At 46.1% G+C, this 24,807-nt stretch overlaps 1 protein-coding gene across 2 annotated transcripts in view; it reads left to right on the top strand.

Moving 5' to 3' along the window:
- The window catches only part of LOC308579379 (UDP-N-acetylglucosamine--peptide N-acetylglucosaminyltransferase 110 kDa subunit), an 84,020-nt gene that overhangs the window by 1,122 nt on the left and 58,091 nt on the right, over positions 1–24,807 (top strand). Inside the window, exons 2-5 of one of the 2 annotated variants that reach the window (XM_081180395.1) lie at positions 8,940–9,120; positions 16,858–17,101; positions 20,238–20,306; positions 24,494–24,610. In XM_081180395.1, coding sequence (XP_081036521.1) covers positions 8,940–9,120; positions 16,858–17,101; positions 20,238–20,306; positions 24,494–24,610 — 611 coding nt within the window. The remainder of the gene's footprint in view (positions 1–8,939; positions 9,121–16,857; positions 17,102–20,237; positions 20,307–24,493; positions 24,611–24,807) is intronic. The other variant, XM_081180396.1, reaches the window with a different exon arrangement.

The raw sequence follows: 24,807 nt of genomic DNA, 5'->3' as shown, positions 1-24,807 counted from the left end.
ATGGCCAAACTTGACCCTCCAGCTGTTTTGGGATTATAATTCCCATTATCCCTGACCACTGGTCCTGTTAGCTAGGGATGATGGGAGTTGTAGTCCCAAAACAGCTGGAGGGCTGAGTTTGGGGATGCTTAACCTATACCCTGCCCATCTGGCTGGATTTCCCCAGCCACTCTGGGCGGCTCCCAGCAAAATATTAAAATACCCATTTTGTCTGGCTGCAAATCTTACTTTTTAGGGGATCTTCTTCTTTTCACTAAGCCAAATAAATAGGAGTAGGAGAGGCGCTCTTGCTTCTTTCCGCTCTCATTGTTTGCTCTCTCTCTTTCACACTTGTTTTGACGCGGGTGATGCACAAGGAGAGCCTGTGTTGAGTTCACTTTGCCTATAGAACCTATGCCCAGTAGGCCTGAAAGAACGTCTCCACCCTGGAGGCCAGGGTTCCTTTCCAGAGGGCCTTTCCAGGGAACCAGGTAGAGGGCCTTCTTGGTGTTGGCCCCCCGCCCTGTGGAATGCCCTCCCATCAGATGTCGAGGAAATCAAGAATTAAAGAAATTGGGGGGAAATACAGTCTTATACACGGAAAAATACAGTCACTAGGCAGGGTAGCAGCTGTTTGTTGGGGTGGGCGGGCAGCCTCTGTGCCTATCTGCAGCCCTGGAACCCAGCTTGACCAAACCACCCCCCGGGGCAAATAGATAAGCAGATTTACGCTTCTTAGATCTGCTCATCTGGGGTTGCTGGTTCACCCCCCCAAAAAAAATCTGAATATCCTAAATTACCTGGCTGAAGACTGTTGGTTTATTGCTGAAAGACAGTCACACAATCTAGTCCAGGGATCAGCAAACTTTCTAAGCTGACGGCCGGTCTACTGTTCATCAGACCTGGGGGAGGGGGGACTAAAAAATTTTGGGGGGGGGGACGAACGAATTCCTATGCCCCACAAATCACCCAGAGATGCATTTTAAATAAAAGGACACATTCTACTAATGTAAAAACATGCTAATTCCCGGACAGTCCTCGGGCCAAATTGAGAAGGTGATTGGCCTGGATCCAGCCCCTGGGCCTTAGTTTGCCTACCCATGATCTAGTATTTGGATACCATTAGTGTTTGTTTTTTCTCTCCACCCCAAGCTGCACCTCTTTGTTCCTACCTCTATTGTGGACCGGCAAAGCGGGATGGAATTTTTTTACCGTTTTGTTATTTTCCTTAGAGAAGTTTCCATTTCTAAAAATGCATTGCTTTGTAAAGAGGAAGCAGAATGAATGGATGTCAACCACATGAGGCAGTTCAGATTCACTTTTTGGAGATCATTATCCACAGCAAGCATGTACTGTATAGTGCTGTACGAAACTCAGGTGTTCTCAGCTCCTAGTAGATTTGGGGCACTGGAAAACCTTTGCATTCAAAATTTCCCAGAAAACTCAGATTAATTACCGTATTTTTCGCACCATAGGACGCACCGAACAATAGGACGCACTTTGTTTTAGAGGGGGGAGAACAAAAAAAAAAATTCTCCCCCTCTCTGCCCAGCGCCCCTTCAGTGAAGCGGCAGGAGGCGCTGCACAGAGAGGGGGAGAACTTTCCCCCTCTTGTTTTCCCGCTCTAAAACAAGGTGCCGTTTAAGGTGCGTTCGGGCGGCTACCTTGGAAGCCTGGAGAGCGAGAGGGGTCGGTGTGCACTGACCCCTCTCACTCTCCAGGCTTCAGGTTCCTTTCGACCTGCTCTTTGGGGCTGGCGGGGGGAAGCCCACCACCAGCCCCAAAGAGCAGGTCAGGGAGCAGCGGAAAGGCGCAGTGGAGAGGCTCCTGCCATAGCCGCGCGTCACTTCTCCAGCCGGGAGAGGGTCGCGGGGCTATGGCGTCTTCGCTCCATAGGACGCACACACATTTCCCCTTCATTTTTGAAGGGGAAAAAGTGCGTCCTATAGAGCGAAAAATACGGTACCTTCTATTTTGGAAATGTACATCCAGGTTTTTTTCCTTTGGGGGGCCCCCAGGAGAGTGGGGCCCTAAGTTAGAGCTTGTTTAGCTTATACATAAATCCAGCACTGGCATAGAGAAAGAAATAGATAAGATGGATGATAGATAAATAATAGATTGATAGATAGATTAAATAGATGATTGATTGGTGATAATAGATAGAGGGCTGGATTTAGGTTTGATGAGGGCCTAAGCAACTGAAGGTAATGGGGCCCTTTCTGTGTCCAGCTGTCCTTTGTCAACAACGAATTGTTGCTGTTTTTTGTGTTGAATACATGCTATATGGTAACTTACGGACCTGATAGGTATCTAAAGCCATTTGCACATCACAAATAGGAGCCGACACAACACCAAACACTGCTGTTGTGTGTCAGTTTTATTTTATTCGTTTTTTATCTTATATTTTGGAAATGTACATCCAGGTTTTTTCCCTTTAATGTTTTTTGGGGCCCCCAAGAGAGGGGGGCCCTATGCTAGAGCTTGTTGAGCTAATACGTAAATCCGGCCCTGGGTGGTTTACTTGCAAAGGCCCTATGTAGGTAGTGTGACATGTGAATGTGATGTAGTCTAAATCTCAGCTCATACCCGAGTGCTGTGCCTGGTCATTGGCAGCACATGAAAATAAAAAAATATGTCTACGCAGTTGAAATTCAGCTCTAGGTGTCAACCTGCTCTGCTGATCTTGTTTACTGACCTCGTAATAAGTAGCCGGCTTGAAAGGAAAATTACAGAGAAGTCGATGTTGTGCAAGATTACATCCAGCCTGAATGATAGAGGTGATGGTCCTAACTCCTTAAGAAGCCATCTGCTCATTGCATATTCTCATTTAACTACAGCAGGCTTCCTCAAACTCAGCCCTCCAGATGTTTTTAGCCCACAACTCCCATGATCCCTAGCTAGCAGGACCAGTGGTCAGGGACGATGGGAACTGTAGTTTCAAAACATCTGGAGGGCCAAGTTTGAGGAAGCCTGAACTGTAGTGTGTGGTTGCTTTTGTTTTTGAACAAAAGAAACAGACATATTTGAAACAGGAGCAGCAGAGAATATAGGTATAATAATCGTAATAATAATTTATTATTTCTACCCCGCCCATCTGGCTGGGTTTCCCCAGCCATTCTGGGTGGCTTCCAGCAGAAGATTAAAAATACCGTATTTTTCGCTCCATAGGGCGCAGCTAGTTGGTTTTTTTTGGGGGGGGGGAATAAAAAAAATCCCCCCCAGCCCCAAAGAGCAAAGAAGCCAAGACAGCGAGCGGGATCCATCCTGCTCGCTGTCTTGGCTTCCTCTTTAGCCGTGCGCAACCTCTCCAGCCGGGGGAGGCTGCGCGAGCTTGCGGGGCTGGGGAGCGGCAACCTCGCCTTTGCTCCCAGAGCTTGCGGGGCTGGGGACTTCAGGCTTGCGGATAGCTGCCTGAAGCCCGGGGAGCACAGCGGGAGTTGACGCTGCGCTCCCCAGGCTGCAGGCTGCTATCCGCAAGCCTTCGGAGCCTGGCAGGAACTCCCGCCGCGCTCATAAGTCTTGTGGATAGCTGCCTGAAGCCCGGGGAGCGTAGTGGGAGTTGGCGCTGCGCTCCCCGGGCTTCAGGCTGCTATCCGCAAGTCTTCGGAGCTCTCCAAAGGCTTGCGGATAACTGCCTGAAGCCAGGAGAGCGAGAGGGGTTGGTGCACCTCAACCCCTCTCACTCTCCAGGCTTCAGCGAAAGCCTGCATTCGCTCCATAGGATGCGCATGCACACACACACACATTTCCCCTTCATTTTTGGAGGGGAAAAAGTCTGTCCTATAGAGCGAAAAATACGGTACATTAAAACATCAGTCACTCAAAACTCAAAGGGTGGGGATTGATGTCCCTTTACATTGCCTGGAAGAAAGAGACGAGTTTGTGGTCAATATTTGCTATATGTCCTAATGTCAACCACTAGAACTTTTTGATCTCGGTTGGAAAATGGTTCAAAGTGTCCAAACGAAAAATTCTGTATATACAGGCAATTCTCAACTTAGCTTGGGGGTTACGTTTGCTCAAACGGCATCTTGTGAAACCACCTTGGGGATGATGGAGAGTGGGATCGCCAAAGGCACATGGCCCTTTAATTTTTTTTAATTCTGGGAAGTTTTAAATGACTGATATTTAAAAGTATTTTTAATCTTTTGTTGGAAGCTGTCCAGAGTGGCTTACTAATATTAGCCAAGCATGTCAAGCTGAATGTGTGCAGGTGAAATGTGCGTCAGCTGTGAGTTACATCTTTTATGGCAAAAGTCTGCTTCAGAGTATATGATGAAGTGTGTTTTACACATGAAAGCTCATACCTTGAAAGCTTATGTTTAGTTGATCTTTAAGGTTGCCTACCCCTGCTCTTATTATTGACAAGTGGAGGAAGGTTTTCTTTTTGGAGTGATAAAATGTGTTTTATTTACCTAAAGGTTCAACCTTGCTGGCATCCTCTTAATATTGACAATGGGGAGGAAGGCTTCATTTTTGGAATAATAACTTTTCAGAGTCCTTTTTACAGTTCTATCTAAAATGACTGATTTGGTTCTACTATTAGAAATACATAGACTGATAATTATGAAATAATGGTGAGGTTTCATAAGTTAACGGTTTATATTTGGACAACTTTTCTGCTGTACTTGATTGGAAGGAGAGAAAAAACATTTCCTTCATAACAATTTAAACAATTTATTTAACTCAAAAATAACATGGTAGCATATGTATCCATGTTTGTTAACTGATGCGGTTAACTTTTTTAAAAAATTAAAAACAACAACAACCTTAGACTGAGTTTTAGCACACATGAAAATCTTTAAACAAATCCTTATTTCCTTCAGTCTAAGTTTATAGCCTTTGGACTATAACTTAAATAGAAAACTATCTTTAGAAAGATTTTTCCTCCAAAAGCATTTTATTTTAGAAGTCTGATTTTTATTTTATTTTTTAAATCATTGATTTTTATCTACCCTGAGTAGGAGCAGTCGCCCTTAAGAAAAAGAGGCCGGAATGGGCCTGTATATATATGGCTTTTTTTCTTTCAATTCTCAAAGATCTTCACCTAGCTCAAGATTGTCATCTGAACAAGCCAAATGTTCAGCTCAGAATCAACCACTGTCAATCCATCGTTTGAAAAATAAGACTTTGGAGCCTTTTTGCCCCCAAATGAGAACTAGACGTTCCGTTTTGTTGACTGCAACTTTGGTCTAAGGAGCCATTTGGCGCCTAGCTTATATATCTGAGTTTCGAACACTATCTGGTATAGTATCAAATTGGTTGGGGTGGGCTGTATGTTCAGATTCCTGAATTTTGGCATTTGGACTAGAGGACTCTTCCAACTCTAGAATTCTAGGATTTTATGGCACCGGAAGGGATCGAATGAAATGAAAGGTGACTGATCCTTTTGACCATGGGTAGGCAAACTAAGGGCCAGGGGCTGGATGCGTCCTAATCACCTTCTCAATCCTGCCTTTGGATGGTCCGGGAATCAGTGTGTGTACATGAGTAGAATGTGTGCTTTTCTTTAAAATGCATCTCTGGGTGATTTGTGGTGCCTGCTTGGTGTTTTGACATGAGTAGAACATGTGCTTTTATTTAAAATGCATTTGTGGGGTTAGGAATTTGTTCATTCCCCCCCCCCCCAAAAAAAATATAGTCCTGCCCACCACATGGTCTGAGGGACAGTAGACCAGCCCCCTGCAGAAAAAGTTTGCTGACCCCTAACAAAAGAAGTGCCATGGTCAGACCACTTCCTGGTGCAACTTGACTTCTCCGCGACCCTTCCCCTCTACAGGGAGGTGGGACCGATTCGGATGGTCCGCCCCCACCACTTAATGGATCCAAATGGTTTCCAGAGAGTGGTAGGGGATGCTTTATCCCATGCTGATGGCCTTTCAGCTGATTCCCTGGTGGCCGGCTGGAATGTGGAGTTAACCAGGGCTATTGACTGTTTGGCTCCATTGCGCCCTCTCCGATTGCATGGAGCCCGGACAGCCCCGTGGTTTTCCACGGATCTGAGGGCAATGAAACAATCGTTGAGACGGCCGGTGGCGGATGACCCATTCTGAAGCTGACCGGACACAGGTTAGAGCTCAATATTGAGCCTACGAAGTGGCGGTAGCGACGGCGAAGAAGACTTTTTCAGGTGGACCACTTTTTCAGGTGATCCGCAATTTAGCGGAACCACCTGCTACATCGGGGCCCAGTATGGGTCACATGATCTCCTGCAATGATTTTGCAAAGTTTTTTGCAGACAAAGTCGCTCAGATTCGGGAAGAGGTAGACGCCACCGTGGGAGCAGGGCCGGGGCGGGAGAGTGCTAGAGAGTGCTAGAGTCCTGTCTAGTCAAATTGCGTGGGATCAATTCAATCTGTTACCTCCAAGGATGTGGACAGGCTGCTTGGACGAGTGAAACCAACCATCTGTCTCCTTGATCCTTGCCCATCCTGGCTTATAAAAGCTAGCCGGGAAGGGCTGGGCGATGGGCTTCGTGGGACGGTGAATGCTTCCCTCCGTGAGGGAGCCTTCCCAGACCCGCTGAAAGGGGCGGTTATTAAACCGCTTCTTAAAAAACCATCTTTAGATGCGGCCACGATGGCCAACTATTGCCCAGTCTCAAATCTTCCATTCTTGGGCAAGGTGATTGAGCGAGTGGTTGCTGAACAACTCCAGGCACGCCTGGAAGAAGCGGACCATTTGGATCCCTTCCAGTCGGGATTCAGGCCTCATCACGGGACTGAAACTGCCTTGGTCGCACTGGTTGATGATCTCCGGCGGGCTAGGGACAAAGGTGAGAGCTGTTTCCTAGTTCTGCTGGATCTCTCAGCAGCATTTGATACCATCGACCATAACATCCTTCTGGACCGTCTTGAGGGGCTGGGAGCTGGGGGTACTGTCATACAGTGGTTCCGCTCCTTCCTCCTGGGCAGTGTTCAGAAAGTGGTGGTGGGGGATGAGTGTTCAGACCCCTGGGCTCTCACTTGTGGGGTGCCTCAGGGTTCTGTCCTCTCCCCCATGCTTTTCAACATCTACATTCAGCCGCTGGGAGAGATCATCAGGGGGTTTGGGCTGGGTGTTCATCAGTATGCGGATGATACCCAGCTCTGCCTCTCTTTAAATCAGAACCAGTGAAGGCGGTGACGGTTCTGTGTGAGTGTCTGGAGGCAGTTGGAGGATGGATGGCGGCAAACAGATTGAGATTGAATCCTGACAAGACAGAAGTACTGTTTTTGGGGGACAGGAGGCAGGCAGGTGTGGAGGATTCCCTGGTCCTGAATGGTGTAACTGTGCCCCTGAAGGACCAGTTGCACAGCCTGGGAGTCATTTTGGACTCACAGCTGTCCATGGAGGCACAGGTTAAATCCGTGTCCAGGGCAGCTGTGTACCAGCTCCATCTGGTACGTAGGCTGAGACCCTATCTGCCCGCGGACTGCCTCGCCAGAGTGGTGCATGCTCTGGTTATCTCCCGCTTGGACTACTGCAATGCGCTCTACGTGGGGCTACCTTTGAAGGTGACCCGGAAACTACAACTAATCCAGAATGCAGCAGCCAGACTGGTGACTGGGAGCGGCCGCCGAGACCATATAACACCGGTCTTGAAAGACCTACATTGGCTCCCAGTACGTTTCCGAGCATAATTCAAAGTGTTGGTGCTGACCTTTAAAGCCCTAAATGGCCTTGGTCCAGTATACCTGAAGGAGCGTCTCCACCCCCATCGTTCTACCCGGACACTGAGGTGCAGCACCGAGGGCCTTCTGGCAGTTCCCTCACTGCGAGAAGCCAAGTTACAGGGAACCAGGCAGAGGGCCTTCTCGGTAGTGGCGCCCTCCCTGTGGAACGCCCTCCCACCAGATGTCAAAGAGAACAACAACTACCAGACCTTTAGAAGACATCTGAAGGCAGCCCTGTTTAGGGAAGCTTTTAATGTTTGATGTATCACAGTATTTTAATATTCTTTTGGAAGCCGCCCAGAGTGGCTGGGGAAACCCAGCCAGATGGGCGGGGTATAAATAATAAATTATTATTATTAATATTATGAAATAAGCATTTAATCAAGCTCAGTTGTCTTTTGTGTTTACTTGGGGAGTTCGACTTATCGCAGTGTTTCACTCACAAAATTGAGTCAAATGAAGCTTTCAAATCAATGAAGGCTGTGTAAAGCCTACCACACAGTTTCTTAGCATACTTTTCTATGAGATGTGCAGCAGCAGCAGCAGCAGCAGCAACAACAATTTATTATTTATACCCCACCCATCTGGCTCAGTTTCCCCAGCCCAGACTCAGGCCCAGTTCGTCATAATAATAATAATTTATTATTTCTACCCCCCCCACTCCCCCCAAAATATAGTCCGCCCCCCCACAAGGTCTGAGGGACAGTGGGCTGACCCCCTGCTGAAAAAGTTTGCTGACCGCTGGTGTAGCCTCTATGGCTTCCCCAGCTGCCTACATGCAGCTCATTCCTGTTGCCCTCTTCCCAATGCTTCTACGTCAAAGAAGGTCAGAAGGCGCCCAACATGATCGTGCCTTCCTTCCACCAGATTATACCTTAAAGTAGGCCTCCTCAAACCTGGCACTCCAGGTGTTTTTGGCCTACTACTCCCATCATACCTAGCTTGCAGGACCAGCAGTCAGGGGTGATGGGCACTGTAGTCTCCAAACAGCAGGAGGGCCAAGTTTGGCTGCCACTGCTCTAGATCAGGCATGGCCCAACTCGGCCCTCTAGCTGTTTGGAGACTACAACTCCAATCGACCCTAGCTAACAGGACCAAGGGTCAGGGATGATGGGAATTGTAGTTTGCTGACCCCTGCTTTTGACATTTAGCTGATCTGTTTGTGTTCGCCTGGCAGACCCCCTTAGGGTTTTGCATCACGCCAAGCATTTCACCTTTTTATTTGCACACTGCCATCTGTCCTCTTTTGCCTCCCCTCTTCTAACTTTTTGTTTCCCCCCTCCAAATGTCTTGGTGATCCTTCAGAACCAACAAAACGTCTGCTTTCCTTCCAAGGGCTGGCAGAGTTGGCTCACCGGGAGTACCAGGCAGGAGACTTTGAAGCGGCTGAGAGGCACTGCATGCAACTGTGGAGACAGGAGCCCGACAACACCGGCGTCCTGTTGCTGCTCTCATCCATTCACTTCCAATGTCGCAGGCTGGACAGGTAGGAGGTTGGGGCCTTTCAAAGTAATAATAATAAAACCATAATACATTTCATTTGTATCCCACCCTCCCCTGCCGAAACTGGGCTCAGAGTGGCTAACAGGCGTCCTCAACCTCAGCCCTCAGATGTTTTTTGGCCTACAACTCCCTAGTTAGCGGGACCAGTGGTCAGGGATGCTGGGAATTGTACTTTCAAAACAGCAGGAGGGCCGAGGTTGAGGAACCCTGGGTTAACATCATAGAAATAATAAAATAAAATAAATGGTCCAGTGGCACCTTAGAGACCAACTCAGTTTGTTCTGGGTCTAAGCTTTACGTGGGCATGTGCCCTTCAGATACACAGAAACGGAAGTCTAGTATGAAAGAGGCCTCCCAGCGTTCCCACAGGCCCATATAAGAGCAGCGCAAACAGTTGGGCCTGACGAGTGTTTACTGTTCCCAACCCTAATCCTGCGGAAAGGCATCTAGTTGGATTTGAATTTGATCCTGACTTGTTCTCAGGAGGTAATTTCGTTATTGCTTGATTTTATACCAGTGTTACCTATTTGGTGTTAGCCTCCCTGAGCCCAGGTTCGGACGGGGAGGGCGGGATACAAAAAAAAGTTTATTATTTATTATTATCATTCACCAGACCCTGATAGATAGTGGGAGGGTGGGGCGGGGTTTTCCCCCAAAGGGTAGTAGGACTCAATGGGTATGGTCAACCTGTGGGCGACTGTGAACGACTGCAATTAGTCCGATAGGAAAAAGACCTGATATATAGTGGGAGGGTGGGGTGGGGTATTTCTCAGGATTACAGACCTGTGCCTCCATGATTGACATCTTCTTAATACTTGTAGTCAATAATAATAACAACACTTGGCTGTTGTACGCAGGCAGACTTCTTCAGATACACTGAAGTGGAAGTCCCCAGACCCTTATATATAGTGGGAGGGGAGTCCCCAGACCCTGATATATAGAGGGAGGGGAGTCCCTAGACCCTGATATATAGAGGGAGGGGAGTCCCCAGACCCTTATATATAGTGGGAGGGGAGTCCCCAGACCCTGATATATAGAGGGAGGGGAGTCCCTAGACCCTGATATATAGAGGGAGGGGAGTCCCCAGACCCTGATATATAGAGGGAGGGGAGTCCCCGGACCCTGATATATAGAGGGAGGGTGGGGCGGGGGTTTTCTCCAAAGGGTAGTAGGACTCAGTGGGTATGGTCAACCTGTTGGCAACTGTGAACGACTGCAATTAGTCCTGCAGGAAAATGCAAGGGATGGTTTGCAGATGACCAAAAATAGCTTTAGCTTATGCAGTGAGACAAGAAGTGAGACAAGAATCCAATATTTCTAGTCAGACCAGGTCTCTCCATAGTTTTCAGTTTAGTAATAAGTTGCAATTCAGCAAGTTGTAAACTCCATAATTTGCCGTTTAGTGATAAGTTGACTTACCATTAAACTGCAAACTATGGAGAGACCTGGTCTTAATAGAGATATTGGATTCCTGTCTCATTACATGTGCTAATCATTTGTATACTACAGTGGTGCCCTGCAAGACGAATGCCTCGCAAGACGGAAAACTCGCTAGACGAAAGAGTTTTCCGTTTTGGAAGTGCTTCGCAAAACGAATTTCCTATGGGCTTGCTTCGCAAGACGACAATGTCTTGCGAGTTCCTGCGGGGTTTTTTTCCTCCCCCCCCTTTTCTAAGCCGCTTATCAGCTGATCCGATCAGCAGATAAGCTGCTAAAAGCCGCTAATAGCGCTAATCCGTCAATGGGCTTGCTTCGCAAGATGAAAAAACCGCTAGACGAAGAGAATCACAGAACGGATTATTTTCGTCTTGCGAGGCACCACTGTATTCCTTGCTTTCTCCTGTAGGACTAAAGTGGTACCTCGGGTTAAGAACTTAATTTGTTCTGGAGGTCCATCCTTAAGCTGAAACTGTTCTTAACCTGAAGTACTGTGTCCAAATTAACAAAAAAATTGTCAAAGAGATGTAAAACAGCAAGAATTGTCTCAAAATCACATGATTGCCTCAAGATATCCAACTGGTGTGGGATTATCTGTATGTTGTGTGTATTATGAGTTATTATGTAGGAATGCTAAAATGTGTCTGACAGTATGTCATTTCCACAAAGGGGGGACCCAATTATTGTGTGTAATTGTTTTTATGTTCAGTTTATGGTGTCTTATTGTTTACACCCCAATGGAGGATTCTCGTGCATTTTATGCTTTCTAATAGATCAGGCTATTGCGTAGTCCAATATTATGACCACATTTCCTTGTCCCACCTGGCACTTCGCCAACCTTCCCTACCCATTTTAAAATGGGTTAAAACTCGCTTTACCAAGGAGAAGCTTCAAGATCCATGAAACACCAGATTCATGAAGGCATATATGCCTTGATTTAGCAGGAATGATCCCTTATAGAGTTAAATTGACTAATTTGGACAAGTACCCTTTTTCTGGAATAGTGTTTTTTGTTTTGTTTGTTTGTTTGTTTGTTTTACAGATTGATTTGAAAAGTTGAGAACCATGGGGCTATATAAATTCTAATTGGACTCAGTTTGAATAAGCCAAGTGTATCCAGGCTACAAGGGGACATGGGTGGCGCTGTGGGTTAAACCACAGAGCCTAGGACTTGCCGATCAGAAGGTCGGTGGTTCGAATCCCCACGACGGAGTGAGCTCCCGTTGCTCGGTCCCTGCTCCTGCCAACCTAGCAGTTCGAAAGCACCTCAAAGTGCAAGTAGCTAAACAGGTACCGCTCCGGCGGGAAGGTAAACGGCGTTTCCGTGCGCTACTCTGGTTCGCCAGAAGCGGCTTAGTTATGCTAGCCACATGACCCGGAAGCTCTCTTGGCCAATAAAGCGAGATGAGCACCGCAACCCCAGAGTCGGTCACTACTGGACCTAATGGTCAGGGGTCCCTTTACCTTTTTATCCAGGCTGCAACTAGCTTTTTGGTCCCTTAAGAGCAAGTGAGCAATTTCCCATGAGTGGAAGACATGAGCCTTTGATAATAAAATCCCATAGAAAGGCCAAGGCAAAGACAAGGCTACGTGGCCAAAATGAAAGCCCTAAGGGGATTCATCAGGGATTGTTGTTGCTGTGGTATGGTGAAGCTAACTTTGACACCTGAGAACATGCAAAAAAGGCAGAAACAAAACAAACTGCATTTTTCAGTCACTAGTGGACCTTCCTGCTAAGTGTATAAAGCATAGACCACTATTGAGTAAATGTTTCTCCCAAAGTGTTAGAATGCCACAAGTAATTTAGTAACAAAATGCAACATATGTTATTTTTATGTGATATCCTATATTTACACAAAGGTATCCACTTACAACGTGCCATGTTATTTGTGGGGCAAAATTTTTAAAGAAAAAATTACATCCTCAAAGGGAGAATTGTTATAATAATTTTAAGGTCTTAGATACATAATAAATGTTCATAAATGTACCAAAGAAACATGTACATAAATATATAAACCATATGTCTGGAGCAGCACAGGAATACAGTCCTGAAACCATTTTGACTCCCAAACTGACCAAATGTTTCTCTGCAAGGAGGGAGAGGGTGAGGGAACGTTCCCATTGTCTCATGAGTTAAGTGATTACCATCTCAAAGGAATGGCCAGACTATCAGGAAAGGCAATCAGATAAGGCATTATCAGATAACCTGGCATACAGGAGATAAACGAAGCACTCAGATTTCTGTTGTCGACCGCCTTTTCTTTGATGTAGGTATGATGTATCTGGGGGGTGGTCTTGGGCTACACACCTTCTGTGATGTATGTATGATGTTTCTGGGGGTGGTCTTAAGCTCTAGGGCAGGGAATTTCAAAATGTCTATATAAGGGGAGGCACACCTTTGTTCTGGGTCCTCCTCACCTCTCCTGTGTGTGAGGGGAGTACCCTGTTGCAACAGCTTTAATAAAGATCAGGCTTACGAACTGCTTTACTTCTCAATATTCTCTCATTGGCCTCTGTTATTTTCTCCTACTGATGGAAAACCTACAAAGGACTCTATAAGGGCTCTTCTGTACCCCATAAGGGAATAAGGGCAGGTTTTGTTTAAAGCAGTACCACTTTAGCTAATGGGCCTCCCGCTGCTGCTGTGCCGCTGCCGTGCATTTCTGCTCTCATCCTGAAGTAAAGGTCTTAACCCGAAGTACTATTTCTGGGTTAGCGAAGTCTGTAACCTGAAGCGTCTATAACCTGAAGCGTCTGTAACCAAAGGTGCCACTGTATTTGCAGTCCTTAACAGTCCTCAACAGGTTTACCATACCCATTGAGCCAATCACCCATCTCCTACTACCCTGACTTCTCTTTCAGTGTATCTGAAGAAGTGTGCATGTACACGAAAGCTCATACCAAGAACAAACTTAGTTGGTCTCTAAGGTGCTACTGGACAATTCTTTTTTATTTTTATATATATTTTGACTGTGTCAGACCAACACAGCTACCTACCTGAATCATATAAAGAATACAATATACATAAAAACAAGCAATCAAACGATTAAAATGCATCCTAAAATTAATTCAAATAAATTGAACTTAAGATTAGACTGGATAAATGGCAATCCTCAGGTTAAAATGGAAAGCGGTTAATACTTGCCTGGATCAACTGTTTCCACTGATATTATAAGGACCTGTGAGTGGCCTGGGAAACCTCCTTAGTGTTTGTTCTTATACAAGGAGAAAATGAGTCAGGCTGAACCATGGTGGAACAGCTCCGTCTTGCAGGCCCTGCAAAAAGATGTCAAGTCCCGCAGGGCCCTGGTCTCTTGTGAGAGAGTGTTCCACCAGGGCCACGACCGAAAAGGTTCTGGCTCTGGTCAAGTCCAGTCTAATCTTCCTGGGGCACGGGATCTTCAGGGTGTTGTTATTTGTAGACCGTAAGGTTCTCTGTGGGGCATACCAGGAGAGGTGGTCCCATAGGTACAAGTGTCCTAGGCCGTATAGTAAAAGTAAAAAGTAAAGTAAAAGCATGTTGGGATATGATCTATAACAGGGATGTCCAACAGGTCTTGCATGATCTACTGGTAGACCCCCGGGAGGGTTTGGTCGATCGCTGCTGATAGCTGGATCCCTTTCCTTTGGTAAATTAGATCCCTAGCTAACAGGACCAGTTGTCAGAGGTGATGGGAATTGTAGTCCAAAACATCTGGAGGGCTGAAGGTTGAGGATCCCTGTTCTAGGGCATCTCCCCCCATATTCTTAAATCTGAGTCCCCCAAAATAGGCGTCTTATACAGTGGTACTTCTGGTTACAAATGCTTCCGGTTATGAACGTTTTAGGTTATGAGCTTTGCTAACCTGAAAGTGGCTACCCCTGGTTGCGAAGTGTGCGCAGCGGGAGACCTCTTTAGTGAAAGTGCGCCTCAGGATAAGAACGGTTTCAGCTGAAGAACAGACCTCCGGAACGAATTAAGTTCATAACCAGGGGTACCAACTGTACATGGGGGCGTCTTACAGACGGAAAAATACGATCGATTATCCAACAACCAACATGAAAACAAGATTCCAAAGAATCTCCTGGGCTTGCCTTCTCCCCTTTGAGGGTCCTTTTGTTAACCATTTCCTCTGGCATATTTTATACTAATCCACATCTTTTACATCTCCATTATGTCCAGAAGTCAACATTAAACTACAAGTGTCATAGTCATCCTGCTAATGATTTTAGGCAGGGGTCAGCAAACTTTTTCAGCCGGGTGCCGGTCCACTGTCCCTCAGACCTTGGGGGGGGCTGTATTTTTTTTGGGGGGGGGAGAACGAATTCCTATGCCCCACAAGTAACTCAGAGATGCATTTTAAATAAAAGGGCACATTCTACTCAAGTAAAAACACACTGATTCCTGGACTGGGCTGGATTTAGAAGGTGATTGGGTCAGATCTGGCCCCCAGGCCCTAGTTTGCCTACCCATGATTTTAGCTGTCTACAATGGTTTTTAAGATATAGTAAATTATATATTTCCTCCATTCCTTATTGAAATTTTGGTCTTCCTGTTTTCTGATCTTCTGGTCATTTTTGCCAATTTGGCATTAATAATAATAATAATAATAATAATAATAATAATAATAATAATATATTTTTACCCTGCCCATCTGACTGGGTTTCCCCAGCCACTCTAGGCAGCTTCCAACAAGAGATTAAGAATACATTAAAACATCAGTCCTTCAAACCTTCCCCAAACAGGGTTGCCTTCAGGTGTCTTCTAAATGTCCTATAGTTGTTTATTTCTTTGACACATGATGGGAGGGCGTTCCACAGGGCAGGCGCCACCACTGAAAAGGCCCTCTGCCTGGTTCCATCAACTTAATCTGCCATTCTTCTCTGCTAGGGACTTTGTCTTCTTTCTGTCTTTGGACCATTAAGATCCGAGCAGCTGTGGCTGCATACATCAGTAATCTTTTCTGCTCCATTGGGATTTTGGCACCTAATTCAGAAGGTTTTTGACAGTGTGGTTGCAAGTGCAGGTGGATGTGGCAGAGAGCAGAGAAATGCAAATATTAAACTGAACATTCATCAGCTGGAACTCCTAATGGGTTCAGATGAAAAGAGTGGGCATCTTGTCAGGTTGCACAAAATGCAATTTACTTCTCCCACTGCTCAAGCAGAATTTGTTTGCCTCAAGCCAGGAATCATGGTTTTGTGTGGAAGTTCTGTAGATTTCTGTACACCATCAAATAATGTGATGGTGATGGTACCAAAGAGGGTTGAAAGTACCTATTATTAGATAAGGCACTTTTTATCATATGTGGTAGGAATGTAAAATACTTAAAAACGTTTGGGAAATGATATATAATGAATTGAAAAAAGTGTTCAAAATGACATTTGTTAAAAAGCGAGAAGCCTTTTTGTTAGGCATCTCAGCTCAAGAACTACTGAAAGAGAAATGGAAAATATTCATGTATGCTACAACAGCGGCAAGAATTTTATTAGCTCAAGGTTGGAAGACTGAAGAAGTACCAACGAAAGAGCAGTGGCAAGAAAAACTAATGAACTATGCAGAATTAGCAAAGTTAACAGATAAGTTGCATGAAAAAGACAATAGAGATTTTAAAAATGAATGGGAATCTTTTACAACCTATTTACAAAAACAACATAAAGAAATGGATTCATTGGCAGGTTTTGAATAAACATTCACAATTTTATTTCATCATATGGAGGAAGATAAGGTAACAATATTTAAGGCACCGTATTCTTCGCCCTATAGGACGCACCTGCCCACAGGACGCACCTAGTTTTTTTGGGGGGAAATAAAAGTAAAAGAAAAATATTTCCCCCCCAGGTGCGGGGCGGGGGAAGCCCGAGCTTCCCCAGCCCCCAGAACAGGCAGCACTCTGCAAGCCGTGGGAGCCCAGCGCCGGGCTCCCACGGCTTGTGGAGAGCTGCGCAAAGCCTGGAGAGCGAGAGGGGTCGGTGTGCACCGACTCCTCTTGCTCTCTATGCTTCAGCGAAAGCCTACATTCGCCCCATAGGACGCACACGCATTTCCCCTTCATTTTTGGAGGGGGAAAAGTGCGTCCTATAGGGTGAAAAATACGGTACATCAACATGCAGAAAACAACACTGTTTGTAACAAACCAGAAATGGAAGATGAGGGAAATTGCGGGGCGGGACAGAATGTAAAATGTAAAATTGAATCATTGTTGATTGTAATTGGTTATAAAAGAGGAAATTTTATATATATACAAAAATGAAAGTACTTATTAGATTAAATGCCAGATGATATTGCGTCCGTCCCCCCCAGGTCTGCTCACTTCAGCACTTTGGCAATCAAGCAGAATCCGCTGCTGGCCGAAGCCTACTCAAATCTGGGGAACGTGTACAAGGAACGGGGCCAACTGCAGGAGGCGATCGAGCACTATCGGCATGCCCTGCGCCTCAAGCCGGACTTCATTGACGGATACATCAACCTCGCCGCTGCTTTAGTTGCCGCAGGCGACATGGAAGGAGCGGTGCAGGCCTATGTCTCTGCCCTGCAGTACAACCCTGTAAGTTGAATTCCTCCGAGAGAAGGCTGAGTCCCCTCCGAAATCTTAAGTTGTGGTTTGAACAGTGCGATTCCGAAAGCAATTCCATTTTCAGATTCGAAAGCTTTGCAGCTGGCTCTTCTTATTCAGAAAGGCCAAGACTCTTAGGAAGTGGGACGCGGATGGCGCTGAGGTGCAAACCACAGCCTCTTGGGCTTGCCAGTCAGAAGGTCGACCAGTCCGAATCTCCGCAACGGGGTGAGCACCCGTCGCGCGGTCCCAGCTCCTGCCGACCTAGCTGTTCGAAAGCACGTCCGAGTGCAAGGAGATCAATAGGCACCACTCAGGCAGGAAGGTAAACGGAGTTTCCGTGCGCCGCTCTGCTTTCGCCAGAAGCGGCTTAGTCTTGCTGGCCTCATGACCTGGAAGCTGCACACCAGATCCCTCGGCCCGTAAATCAAGATGAGTGCCGCAACCCCAGAGTCGTTCACGACTGGACTTAATGGTCTGGGGTCCCTTTACCTTTACCGTTTAAGTCTCTTAGGTATTCTCGAGGTTGTAGTGGTACTGCGCTGTAATGATTTCACCTATGTCTAAAGGCTTGAACTCCCCTCAGTAGTTTCCTAGTCTTTTTTTGAAGCAGGTTTGCTGATGCATAGAAATATGGGATCGCTTTTGCTCTGACTGTTTGAAAGAGCGTTTTTAAACACTCTTAAACAAGTGCCCAGGTGATGGCTTACACTGCCCATCTATCATAACAAATAACAAGATGAAAGACAAAAAATCTTTTTTAGTTCCAGTGGCACCTTAAGGATCAACTAAATACAAGGTATGAGCTTTCATGTGTAATATACACTTCGTCAGGTACTCAGATTTTATATATTTATTTCAACTATTAGATGAGTTACTGGTTGTTAGAGGGCCCCGTGCCCAGTTTGCATCAGAAGGGTGTCAAAAGCAGTCAGTTGAATTCTCAAAAGAGTGTAAGAGGGAGGTTGCCAGAATACATTTCCCTAATACGGGGTCATTTTCATTCACGACTCAGGCAACCCCTATTTGCCCCGAGGAAGAGTATTCTGCCTTAAAAGATGCCACAGCATTTTCTTTCAGCGAACTGCAAGCTGTCAAATTAATTCCCTCTTTCCATAATCGTTCCCCATCTTCTAATTGTATATCGGGGTGGCCAACTCCCAAAAGGCTGTGATCTACTTAATTAAAGAATTAAAAACTGGCAGTGATCTACCCCCATTTGGGGGGGGGGGTTGGGTCAAAGTTGTTGACCTTCTTTGGGGAAGGAAAGCCCTGTTAAGGGGGGGTACAGGTCAAAGCTCATACCTTGAAAGCTTATATTTAGTTGATCTTTAAGGTGGCACTGGAATTAATCAAAAAGAATTTTTCATCTTTCATCCTGTTATTTATTATGACTATGGCAGATCATAGTCATAGTCATAATATGACAGTGCCTGGCATGCTCTGGTCCATGGGGTCACGAAGAGTCGCACACGACTAAATGACTAAACAACAACATGACAGATCAACACGGCTATCCACCTGAAACTGGCCATCTATGCTACTCTCCTTTCATTGCTTGTGTCTTCCCCCTGTTGTTGGTACCAGTCCAGGAAGATCAGAGTCCATACAGCCACATATATTAATCTGGGGCAGCGCTTTGGGGGTCTTAAGTGGGGCTGACTTTGTCCCCACGTTGAATCAACAAAGGAGTGCTACCTGCTGTGTTATTCTTGGTGGTGTTTTCAAGACCTGCCCGTTTCCGCAAGGTTCTGATGTCTAAAGGAACCAAGCGTACGAAGGACGAAGATAATGAGAGACTGTACAATTTCTATATACAGTGGTACCTTGGTTCTCAAACTGAATCCATTCCGGAAGTCTGTTCCGAAACCAAAGCGTTCCAAAACCAGGTGCACTTTCCCATAGAGAGGAATGCAAAACGGATTAATCCGTTCCAGACTTTGAAAAACAACCCCTAAAACAGCCATTTCACATGCGTTTTACTATCTAATACAGTGATGGCCCAACTTGGCCCTCCAGATGTTTTGGGACTACAACTCTCAGGGCCCTGTAGGATCTGATTTCTTTCCGCAGGGTGTGTAAGACAGAGTTGTTCCGCCTGGCCTTTGGCTTGGAGCCAATTTGACTCCCTCCCCCTCTTTCTTTTTTCTTTTCCCTTTCTCCTCCTGTGATGAGGCTGCATTTTAATATTTTAATGTTTCAATATTTTAATGTATTTTAATCTTGTTTTTAAGTTGTATTCATTCAACTTGTTTTTATTATTGCTTGTTAGCTGCCCTGAGCCCAGCCTTGGCTGGGGAGGGCAGGGTATAAATAAAAATTATTATTATTATTATTATTATTATTATTATTATTATTATTATCCCTAGCTAACAGGACCAGTGGTCAGGGATGATGGGAATTGTAGTCCAAAAACATCTGGAGGGCCAAGTTTGGCCATGCCTGATCTAACAAGACTATTGATCCATAAAATGAAAGCAATCATTAATGTTCTGTAGTATAAAAGAAATAAGACAGTATCGTAGATGATAAAAATTAAAATATTTTTTTTCTGACTGAACTAATGATAGTCATTGTTTGGATGGGATGCTCTGATGCATTTCTGCAGTCACACAATCAATCAATCAATCAATCAAAAAACGAAAAAACAAGCCACAGTCACAAAAATGAAAAAGCCACACAAACAAAAACGCAAAAAATAGCAAAAACAAAAGCACCAAATATTGCCTCAGAACATGGCAATTAGAAACGGAAGGATTTAATTACAATGTGGGGTGGGGGACTTGAATTATCTGTGTGGGTACAACAGGATGAAAAAATCCTTAATTACAATTGTGGGGGGGACACTTAAATTTGCTGCGCAAGGGTAAAGCAGGATGAGAAAAACCTTAATTACAATTGTGGGAGACTTAAATTTTCTGCACAACATTAAAAACAGAAGCTCAGGAACCCGTTCAGCTTCTGAGGCAAAGTTCGAAAACCGGAACTCCCCCTTCCGGGCTTGTAGCCTTCAGGTTCCAAGTTGTTCTCAAACTAAGCTGCTCAAGAACCGAGGCCCCACTGTATATGATCTTTTGACATTGCCATTTCCTCTTTTGGGGATTGACCCGATGTGTTTAATTTCCAGGACTTGTACTGCGTGCGTAGTGACCTGGGGAATCTGCTCAAAGCCCTGGGTCGCTTGGAAGAAGCCAAGGTAGGTGTTCTGTAGAATGAGTTTTAAAACATCAGTCTTTTGAGAATGTGAACGCTTGCGCCAAGTCTTCGATGCTCCGCTGACCTGCGAGACTCCTGAGAAATGGCTGAGAAGCCGAAGGCCTTGAATTCCCCCAGCGTAGTTGCGGGGCCAGATCTGGCAAGCCCCCGTTAATACTTGGTTTTAAGACGTTGAGTCTTGCCGCAGAACGAGACTACCCACTATTGTGATGTGACTCAGGGGCGTCACCATTCTCTGATCTGGAAAGAAACATTCCTTCCAAACTGAGGCTTGCCTGCTGACTTAGCCCGTGGTTCCTGTGAGAAGCAGGCGCTCTTCTAAAGTCCTTTGCGGCTTGTAAGTGGAGAAGAACCTTATCGAATGTTACCTTCTGAATATGGCATTGAAAAAAAAGACGATTCTTTAAACTCCCCCCCCCCCCGTCTCCGCAGTGGAAGAAAGGCTGGCAAATAGTCCTGGTCCTGGTTTGCTTCCTTCGAACAATTTGTCTTTGTCCAAAGGGTCATGTGACGTGGCTGGTTTGCTCGGGAGATGAGCTGATCAAAGAAAAACGTGCGGCCGAGAGTGGGAAGGTGGCTTCTAGCAGTCCGGTTTCCAGCCGAGAATTCGAACCCCAAAACGGCTTCCGCCAAGGGGGGCTTTCCAACGGGACCCGAAATTGCCTTGTTACAAGCCACCTTAACGCAGCTGCCGGGGCGCGGAGGAACGAGGAGTAGCTCCGGAGGTCCTTCGCTTCCAGCCCCATGCGCGTGCGTTCGAGTGGGGTGCGTCAACAGTGTAGCTTCCGACTGGTTGCCGTTCTGGGCGGGGGGGGGGGGGAGACGAGAAAAGCCGATTTCCAGGAGAATCTGCTCTCGGGTTCTGGGAATGGACAAATTCCAAGCGCAGATTGGGCAGGCAGCCGCTCCAGGCAGCCCCATTGTGCCGACTCTGAATAGGGGCATCTGAATGCCTTCTCCAAAGCGCCAGGCGGACAGCTAACTCGAATCGCACGCCACCGCGGCTTCTAGCGTGACTGGTCACCAGCTGAGATACCGCGCCTGCCTTAGGTTGCTGACTTCTTTGTTTCAGAGCTCTGGAGAGACACGCCTAGCTTGAAAGTGTTATTCCGTTTTTCGCGAGAACTCCATTAAACCGGGGGGGGGGGGGATACATCTATATATATTCTGGACAAACGGCAATGTATTTCTTTGGCCATCAGTGCATTTGCAAGACCAAACCAGCACAATCTTTACCACCTGAATTGAAATTCAATTGTTGCGGGAGTTTCGGAGCCTTTCTTCCAGTTTGCTGTTGCCCCCCATTAACCCCTTTCCCTTCTGCATGCCCCCCCGATACAGACCAACCGCCCCCCACCCCTCCACCCCCCGTGTTAAGACGTATCCAGAGATTTTCGATTGCTTTGTTGGAACTTTTTACTAATGATCTTGTTTTATTTTCTCTCTCGTTTTTGGTTTTCCACCACTGATATTACATTTAGAAGGTTTCAGGTGGGGGAAACCTTTTCCATGCGTAAGGAGAGGGAGCTCGAGGGCTGGATCTAAAGCAGAAACTCTCCTCCTCCTCCTCTTCCAGGAAGGAACGCACCGAAAACTCACATGAGAAATATGGTAACGGGTTTGTAACTGCCACGACAAAAACCATTTGCTCCATGCCTGAATCTTCTGTCTTGTGGCTTCGGAAACTGCTTAAGTATTTTCTGTACAAGCGAGTAACGTTAGAGAGCAATTGATAGTCCTAGCCACGTTTCTTTCCGAGAAATAAACGTAAAAAAAGTACCTTAAGATTTAAAAGAGATAATTGGGAAAGGACTTAGTTAAAAGTATCTAACTCTTCCCGGTGGTTCATTTTTTATCCTTTTTCCTTCTTTGTTTGGATTGCAGCGTTCTGCTCTGCCGATGACGCGCTGTGGTCCTGCGGTAGCGCAAGGGCGGCGCAGCGGAAATGCGCACGGCGTGTGATGGGGCCCTTGTGAATGGTGGACTAGACGATTCATCTCCATGTGGGCGGCTCCTCTAGGCCTCTCAGCAAAATTGGGTTGCAATGCATTGAGGTTTCCGGCACAAATTTAAGACTCCCCACCCCCCTGAGTTTCTGCATGGGCCTGTCCGGCAGATGAATCAGTCTGGTTGGCCACTCATAGCACCCAGGGGCGTTGCGGCAAAGCGCGGCAGTTGGCAGCAAGGGCGCGAGCGGCGTGCTGTTAGGGGGCGCCGGCGACTTCTCGCGCTCGCATTGCAGGGACCGGGACCTTTGTGCAAAGCTGTCATTTGAGGTTGTGAAAGTAACATTCAGGTGTGTGTCCTGCACAGGTGAGTTCAGGGTTGGAGAGCCAAGTTTTTGCTCTTTAAAAAGAGAGACCGTGTCTTTCATGGGGTATTCTGGATCTTCTAATGTAATTTCTACTTACAGTAGTCCCTTGGTTCTGAAACGGAATCCGTTCCAAAACCAAGGATGCCGGCAAGGCTGAACCTTTAGGGAAGTTTTTAACGACCGGTTACCACGGTTCTCAAACTTCATTCGCTCTGGAAGTCCGTTTCAAAAGCGTTCCAAAACCAAGGCGTGCTTTCCCATGGAAAGGAATGCAAAATGGATTCGTCCGTTCCAGACTTTTACAAAAACAGCCATTGAACACGAATTCTGCTATCTAACAAGACCATTGATCCATAAAATGAAAGCGATAATGTACTGTACTATACAAGAAATAACAAAAGCACAAAATTAATTGCAAAAACCAAAGCGCCAAACTTAATCCATTCCGGAAGCCTGTTGGACTTCCAAAATGTTTGGAAACCAAGGCGCAGCTTCTGATTGGTGCAGGCGCCCCAGAAACAAGTGCCGACAGCTGCGTCAGACATCTGGCTTCCAAGAAGCTCCAGAAACAGGAACGCTTCCTTCCGGGGTTTTGGCGTTTCGGAACCAAGGTGTTTGAGTAGCAGGGATTTTGTGACTCCCAAAAGGAAACCTTCGCCTATCCATTAGGGTGGTTCATATTAACTTTTTTTTTTTTGAAAATGCCTTTTCCAAAGGTATTTTCATACTACGCTAGGGATTACAGTATATAGCTATATCTGAAATTTCATGCATATTAGTTAATATCTTGACCCAGCTCCACTGAATTGACATTTCAGCCTTCACGATATAGGAAAACGGCTATTTTCATGAAGGAGGGTCCCTCGTGTAGTACCTTTGGAGAAGGCATTTTTTTTTAAAAAAGGGGGTTTTTTGAACCGCCCTACTGAACACCCAATGCTTTTCAGTGGAGTAGGGTCAAGATATTAACTGATAATGCATGAAATTTCAGAGATAGCTATATAATCCGTAGTGTAGTAAGATAAGATCTCTGCAGCAGACATTTTCCAAAATTTCTTTTTCATAAACTGCCCTATTGTCCCTATGAACCTTTCTGTAAAAGAAGGATTAACCCTTCCTTCTGGGTTTTCGGCGTTTGAGTAGCAGGGATTTTGTGGCTCCCGAAATGAAACCTCCTCTTGTCCGTGTGAAGAGGATGCCAGTAAAAGTTGAGCCTTCCTGTAAAACAGCCTTTCTCAACCTTGGGTCCCCAGATGTTCTTGAACTACAACTCCCATCATCCCTGACCACAGGTCATGCTGGCTAGGAATTATGGGAGTTGTAGTCCAACAACATCTGGGGACCCAAGGTTGAGAAAGGCTGCTGTAAAAGAAGAATTTGAAGCTTCTTTCCAGGTTTTCGGCGTTTGAGAACCAAGGCCCTGCTGTCATTTTGACAACTGGAGAATATTTGGGAGAGACTGGCCCCAAGATCATCTGACCTCAGCCAGGATGCTATCCAAACTGTGTCGCAATCCAAACTGTTGCAATCCAAACGGCGGCGTATTGGAAGCCGATTGCGAGTGTGAAAGCAACTGTCCTGGCCTTGGCCAAGGAATTGCTTGCTAGGAAAGAATTGCTATATATCGAAGGGTCAGCATAACTGACAATGGTGGATTTGCACTCGGGTCCTGGTTTGCGCCGGCGCAGCATCACCCGCCAGCACGCTAGTTTTGGCGCCAGCGAGCGAGCCTCTACCGCAGGATCACTTTTGGCTGGTCAGAGGAGGGATACTAACTGGGACTTTTCTCTTGCTTTTCTTTTGTGCAAATACCCCCTTCCCCCTGTACCTACCTACCTCTCGACCCTCCCAAGGCCTGCTACCTGAAAGCCATCGAGACCCAACCCAACTTTGCTGTGGCGTGGAGTAACCTCGGCTGTGTGTTCAATGCGCAAGGGGAAATCTGGCTGGCGATTCATCACTTTGAGAAGGTAACTGTTACAGGGTTTCTGGGCTCTAGATGGGAAGGCCTGGAAAAATAATGATAATGATAACAATCCAATAGAAGCCCCATTAATTGGGCTAGTAGCGTTCTCTCTTCTTCTGTTAAATAATGTTTTATTAATTTTTCATTAATCACAATCCAATAGAAGCCCCATTAATTGGGCTAGTAGCGTTCTCTCTTCTT

This window comes from Podarcis bocagei, assembly GCF_964188305.1.
Source record: "Podarcis bocagei genome assembly, chromosome: Z".
Taxonomy (NCBI): Eukaryota; Metazoa; Chordata; class Lepidosauria; order Squamata; family Lacertidae; genus Podarcis; species Podarcis bocagei.
Note: the sequence above shows the minus strand (reverse complement) of the source record. Positions and strands in the feature narration are given on the sequence as shown.